General features: G+C 38.4%; 2 protein-coding genes across 2 annotated transcripts; both read left to right on the top strand.

Annotated features, from left to right (window-relative positions):
- Nucleotides 1–442: 442 nt before the first annotated feature.
- On the top strand, nt 443–4,194 carry LOC101290896. Its single transcript, XM_004288214.1, has 10 exons — nt 443–562; nt 914–1,127; nt 1,383–1,540; nt 1,622–1,767; nt 1,899–1,961; nt 2,041–2,133; nt 2,939–3,100; nt 3,192–3,424; nt 3,531–3,688; nt 3,797–4,194. Exons 1-10 carry the CDS (start codon nt 457–459, stop codon nt 4,039–4,041), a joined length of 1,578 nt encoding a protein of 525 aa, XP_004288262.1. The 5' UTR covers nt 443–456; the 3' UTR covers nt 4,042–4,194.
- Nucleotides 4,195–5,286: 1,092 nt separating this feature from the next.
- LOC101315381 (CYSTM1 family protein A-like) lies at nt 5,287–6,560 on the top strand. The gene is made up of 3 exons (XM_004288213.1): nt 5,287–5,710; nt 5,805–5,985; nt 6,198–6,560. Exons 1-3 carry the CDS (start codon nt 5,659–5,661, stop codon nt 6,241–6,243), a joined length of 279 nt encoding a protein of 92 aa, XP_004288261.1. The 5' UTR covers nt 5,287–5,658; the 3' UTR covers nt 6,244–6,560.

The raw sequence follows: 6,560 nt of genomic DNA, 5'->3' as shown, positions 1-6,560 counted from the left end.
TGGTTTCAATAATTTTTCCGCAACTGAATCTAAAAGATGCTTTGGCAAATTCTCCCAATCTGAAAATAATTAAACAAACTTAATCTTCTCGGAAACTTTAATCATAAACTATATATGCAACACATATCTTTCATCCTTAAAAAAAACATGAAGAGAAAACATACCTTGCTCCATTAAGACTCTCCAACCAAGTTGCAGAGAAACACAGATCGAACACCAGCAGGGTGAAGACTTGGGTCTCTTGACTCTTGTTTAATAGAATTTTTCATTGGGCCGGGTTTCCGAAAATTATTACTATTGGCCCAAATTTCTATACACGTCCAAGCCGCGGCTTCGTATCCGGAAAATTACCGAAACTACCCTTACCTACGTTGCGTATTTTCGACGCGCTCCTTTCTTCTTAAGCTTAAAAGAGTGAGAGGGTCTCTCTCTGTGTGACTCCAAACCCAGAAAACCATGGCTTCTTCTAAGCCGGTTCGGTTCGCTGCTTGCATTCTATGCCTTCTCTTCCTCACTCTCCCCTCTTCTTCTTCCTCTGAATCGCTGATTGACCATTCTCTAGGTAACTTTCTGTTTACATTTACTCTCTCAATTTCTTCGCGCCGTGAAATTTAAAATCTTAGGGTTTCTGATGTTGCGGACTGTAATTTGAATCATGTGTTGGTTTTTGGTTCTCTTCTTTGGTGAATATTGTTAGGAACAAAGAAAGATTGAAACTTCGTGTCGTTTGCTACGGGATTTTGGAAAATTTTAGAACTCAAATTAGGGTTTTTACTTGTTATGCATCGATTAGATTGAAGAATTCGAACTTTTATTGTGATGAAGTGTTTGTTTATGGGTGACTTGATTGGTAGGGATGGTGAGAGCTTTGCATTTTTGGGGTTCTAATGGCTTTGTGGTTTTGGTTCTGCAGTTGTTGGAGAGAATGCTACTTTGCAAGTCTCGAATGGTGTGGCGGTGCGGAATTCTCCCGGTGCTAAGCCTGGCAATTTAGTGATGTGTGGAAGAGTACATGTCTTTGGATTGTCAAGGCTTAAGAATTTGGAGAGGTTTGCCGACACGGTGAGGGTGAAGATAGAGATAAATTCGAGCTATCGTGTGCGGCCTTTTGAGGTTTGCTTCCATAGGTGAGTTTCTATTGTATGGTTATAGTTATTGTTTGTATGCAAGGCTTTGATATACTGAATTTGAAGTAATCCATTGTGTTTGATAGTGTATTTGCTGTTGCTTTGAAGAGTTCTTTGTGCAGTACTGTGCTATATGATTTGCTTACCTAAATATAATCCTTAGTGCTTGGAGTGAAGATTTAGTTTTGTAAGAAGACAGAAGTGATGAAGCTTATGGAACCAATGCATGACTTGAGCGTGTTACTACTCTTGCAGAAATACATCTCGCGGGATAGGAATGTGCCCTCACAGTCAGTGGGAAAAAGTTTCCAAGGGGTCCTGGTCTGGATCCATGTCACCTTATGAGCACAAGATCGTTGATATACGAACAGCTGCTTCATCCTTGGATATTTTTGAGGTGTCCCTTGAAGAAGGTTGCTTCTTGGTCTCACATGCATATACTGTAACCCTTACTTTTAGTTCCTGGTTCACTAATCTGTGCTTTTGCTTTGCAGAATTTTCTATATCTCGCCTGGTATTTTTTGTATCTGGTGTAATCTTGATGAGTTTGGCACCTTCTCTGAGCAATTCACTGGTATTCTATTACGGCAGTGGAATGGCAATAGGGGTGGTCCTTGTAATATTGATTGTCCTTTTTCAGGTAATAGAATTTTCGTTCCCTGTACTAATTTACTTTATGTATCATTTTTACATGTTTAAATTAGTCAAAAGTCAAGAAGTTACAGAATAAAATTGATTATAATCACATTTTGGTCTTCTGGTTGTTTACAGGGGATGAAGCTTCTCCCAACAGGTCGGAAGAATTCGCTCGGAATTTTTTTGTTTTCATCTGTGGTATGTGTCACGCTTAAGTTAATTGACCTTTTTACCTGCTCTTCATAATACTGATGCATTCAAATTTCTTATCTATCAGATTGGTTTAGGATCTTTTCTCCTCAGCTACATCCCGGGGCTAATCCGATCAGTACTCACAGAGCTTGGAATCAGCGAAGAGATGTATAATCCTGTATGTAACTGCCCTACTATCTCTACTATAAAGCACATTACATTGGTTTTTCGTCCCTATAGTCCCATTGGATTTCATGATCATGATTGTTTGGAAATGACCTGTAAAATGACTTATCTTCCTCTGTGCTGCTAGTTGTAGGAAGCAATCATATTGGTCATTTTATATTTTCATCTTCTGGTTTGCTGAGCGAGCCAACTTAACTTGAGCAAACTGAAGCCATCATTAGATTTAGTTTTGATAAATCACTGTAGTGGTCTTAAACGATATCCGTAGGTCTATTAGGGACAGACAGCTTTTAGGGGAAGGAGGTTCATCTGCATCAAAATTTTGGAACAGGTTGTTTGTTTTAATAAAATATTAACCAATTAGAGTACTGAGAACCTTCTTCTAATGAAATATGATTTTCTTTTTTAATATCTTTTTCTCATAAAATATAAACACTGTTAACTTCTTGCCTCTGGGTGTTAATTTGTAATGTATTCTATTTCAGGTGTTTAATAATTGATGCATGATATCATTATAACTTAGAACTTAGAAGCTTAGAATATTACTGCAAACCTTGCATGGGTCATTTCAAATTTAGGTGCTTGGCTTTGCTTTTGGGATTTTTGTTTTTTGTTTTTTATTTTCTGGTTCTCTTTTTCTTCTTGAACTAATCATCAATATTACTTTCTTCCTTCACTAGACCTTGAACTATATGTTTTGCTTATCCTGATCACTTGACTCGGTGGAGTCTACAATAGACTGAAGATTATATGATAATTATTTGTACTAACTGGAAACTGCTTTAAATGATTTGCAGTTGGTTATATTTCTTCTGGCTTTTATTTTTCTGGCTGGAGCATGGTTGGGATTCTGGACAGTTCGTAAAATGGCCCTGAGAGAAGATGGATCAATTGATTCTAGCACATCTCTGTTTGTTTTGTGGACAATCCGGTTCGTAGCCGTTCTTATGCTTTCACAGGTAAGTTATATTAGATCTATATTTAACTGTTTGGTTGTAAATGTCTAATTTCCTATTTGTCAATTGAGATTATTCATTGTTTTGATTTCAGAGTTCTAGTGATCAGCTACTGGCAGCAGGAGCCATAACAGTCCCTTTAGTCCCTTTTATAGTGATGAAAGTTGCTATGGTGTTTGGAGTTGTACTCTCTTTTATGAGGGAAATAACTATAGCATTTGGAACAATAGTCTCTTTTATAGCAAGGACCATTGCTATAATAGTTGGAGGCGTATTCTCTTCAGTGCGGGAAATCTTCAGATGGATTCGTCACCGTCGCATGTACAGGTATCTGGTATCATGTCTCAAATGATCTGCAGAATTATATCCATGTTTCTTTTGACTTTTGATGGTTTTGGGCGGTTCATGAAATTTAGGATTTTTCTTTTGGCAGGAAATTGTTGAAATCACCCAAAAAGAAGAGCAGAAGATCAGAGATTCCTGATTCTCCATCTTCTGAATATGCACCTGATGAGATCATCAACGAGTTTCAAAGCGATGAAGACTATAAGTTCCCGAGGCCTGGATCGAGAAATTCTACGCTGGCTTCATGTATTTCATCTGGCCTAGGTTTGCTTGTTTCCTGTAAATTATATTATCTCTTTACATATATTCTTTCTGCTAGATGAGTGAACCACTATATACTAATGTTTGTCACAGGTTCTAGAAGTGCATCACCATCAGAAAGGTTATACCCTTCTTATATCCACACTACACCCAAGAGGAGAGCAGTGTCAAGACATGAGTGGGAAAGTTTCACCAGACAGACAACGGAGAAAGCCTTGGAAGAACTTGCTTCTTCTCCTGATTTCGGCAAGTGGGTAGTTGCAAATGCTGATAGAATCAGCATCACCCCACTCAGCAGCAGAAAGACTGATGAGCAGCGCCACAGGTGGTGGTTCTAGTGTCAAGCCTTGGCACTTGCTGTAAATTCGTAGATAGTTTTTGTTGTGCAACGGTAACATGTATGATCAATCTGAGCAGACCTAGATGATTTTTTATGTAACTCATCAATGTAATTTGTAAACAGGCCCATCAGTTTAGGGCGCCATTTTGGTATTGTACACCACATTTTGATACTACTTGGACCACATTAATTGGAATATAGTGCAATCTATTTGATGTGGACTACTAGATTCGTAACAATATTGAAGTTCCTGTGTTTGAAGCTTTGTTTAGGTGTTTGCTTGGGTTTTGGGGTCTCCCGGCGATGTAACCAAATCATCACATTAGTATTCACTTATATTCCTAAGACGAATTAGTACTAAGAAAATTCTAATTGGTGTTTTCTCTTCGTCAATGTCATAGTTGCGAGTTCAAACTACTCAGGTTTGCGAATTCCACCACGCCCTAGGTTTGGGGACACTTTTTGCCCAAGGCAGGCAAAGATAGCGGTGGACTGCGAATATGATCCTCAAACGGGGTGGATGTCTACTGGATTTGGCTCTGCTAACCAAAGATTGATTAGACAACCAACTTGAAAGCTATCAAACAGTAGAGTAGGAATTTCTCTTTGTATTTGAGGAGTCTTTACAACAGTCCTCTCATGTAATGGTGGAAAGACTGGAAGGTATATCTAAGCTGCTTAACGATTGGGAAATCTATAACGCCTTGGTGTATTCAGTCTTTAATACAGGACATTTAATGGATAACATTTCATTTTCAAGCTGTATACTTTCGACATGTTCATTTTGTGGCAGATCGTCTAACCTCCCTGGGAATTACAACGTCTTCTCCTCTAGTTTGGTTTTACTGCTAACCCATTTTTGTGTTCTCATCGTTCCATTTGGATCAACAAGAAGGAGGGTCTTCCTAGAGGCTTTGTTTTGTAATTTGTTTGTTGTTGACTTTCTTTAGCCATCGAAAAAAAAAACAAAAGAATTCTTTACTCAAAAAAAAATCTAACTAAAACCATGCATTGTGTTTATAATATTATGTGTAAATTCTATCTTATTAAAACACGCTCTTTTGGTTACAAAATACCAAAACACAACAAAAATATTCTTGTAAATTTTTTAGTAGTTGAACCACATTCGAATCAATCGAATGAAAGGAAAAAGGGTACGAAATATCTCTTCCATATAAAATCAATATTGCCAACTTTTTCTCATTCTATGATTTGAAAAAGGAATAACATTACCCATTTGTCTACGGAAAAAATTCCATCCCCTACCTTTCACATGTACGTACGTAGAGAGAGTATTAGTAGAAACTCCGCCAGAGTAGGTAATTGGAATTCACGTCATCATGCCCATCATGTGTTCCAGGGGCACCTGGCCAGTCTCAACCACCCTACCCTTTTCTTCTCTCTCTTTTCGAGTATTTAGTGTAGATAATACCATACTCCGTGTCAAAACCGCGTCTTCACCACCCCTAAATATTCGGTTTTTCAGCTTTTGCTTCCTCACAAATCCACAATCCCGGATTTCCCCGACTCTCGCCGACTCTCCAAAAACTCTATAAGAAACACCCATCACACTCTTTCCCTACTATTCCACCCAACTCTTTGATTTTCAGCAAAGATGAGTCACTACAATCAGCACCAGGCTCCGGTTGGTGTCCCTCCTCCTCAGGGTATGTGATTGATTTTGGTGTTGCATGTTGGTTTTGGTTTGATTTTGATACGGTGGTGGTTGTTGATATTGTTGTTGTTGTTTTGATGATGTAGGTTACCCTCCCAAGGATGCATACCCTCCTCCAGGGTACCCTCCACAAGGGTATGCACCTCAACAGGGCTACCCACAGCAGGGATACCCACAGCAGGGATACCCACAACAGGGCTACCCACCACAACAGGGATATGCTCAGCCTCCTCCTCAACAGAAGAGCTCTAGTTGCCTTGAAGGATGGTAAGCCAATTTAGATCATGATTTGTTAGATTGCAAGATTTTGGTGGTTCAATTTTTTTATTTTTTATTTGAGAATTCATGAGTAATGATTGGTTAGTAGGTTAATAACTTCAGAGGGTGGTGATTTTTTGTGTGCAATTTTGTATCAAATTTGAGAATTGCGATGATTAGAGTATTTTATTTATGTGATTTTTTGGTTGTTGGCTTTGCAGTCTAGCGGCGCTTTGCTGTTGTTGCTTGTTGGATGCTTGCTTCTGAGGAGATTCGATGCTACATTGCTTCGCTGCGGGGTAACATGTCATTGAAGTTTACATGTAGGATCAAGTAATACTGTCTGATGTTTGGCAGTGTTTAGTTTGGAATTATGTAATGCAGACTCATTAGGTGAACAAATTTTCTCTTTCGATTGAATAATAGTAGGCATGTTTATTTTGGATATTGCGGATATTGTTCTATCAGATGGTTGAATCTAATTACATTGTCCTTCAGTTTTCGTACTTGGGAGGGTATATGCATGATGTCTCTGGATTATATTGTGATGTCTTTTTCTTATGGGTAAATTTTAATTGAAAATC

The sequence above is a fragment of the Fragaria vesca genome, linkage group LG1, assembly GCF_000184155.1.
Source record: "Fragaria vesca subsp. vesca linkage group LG1, FraVesHawaii_1.0, whole genome shotgun sequence".
Lineage (NCBI taxonomy): Eukaryota > Viridiplantae > Streptophyta > Magnoliopsida > Rosales > Rosaceae > Fragaria > Fragaria vesca.
Note: the sequence above shows the minus strand (reverse complement) of the source record. Positions and strands in the feature narration are given on the sequence as shown.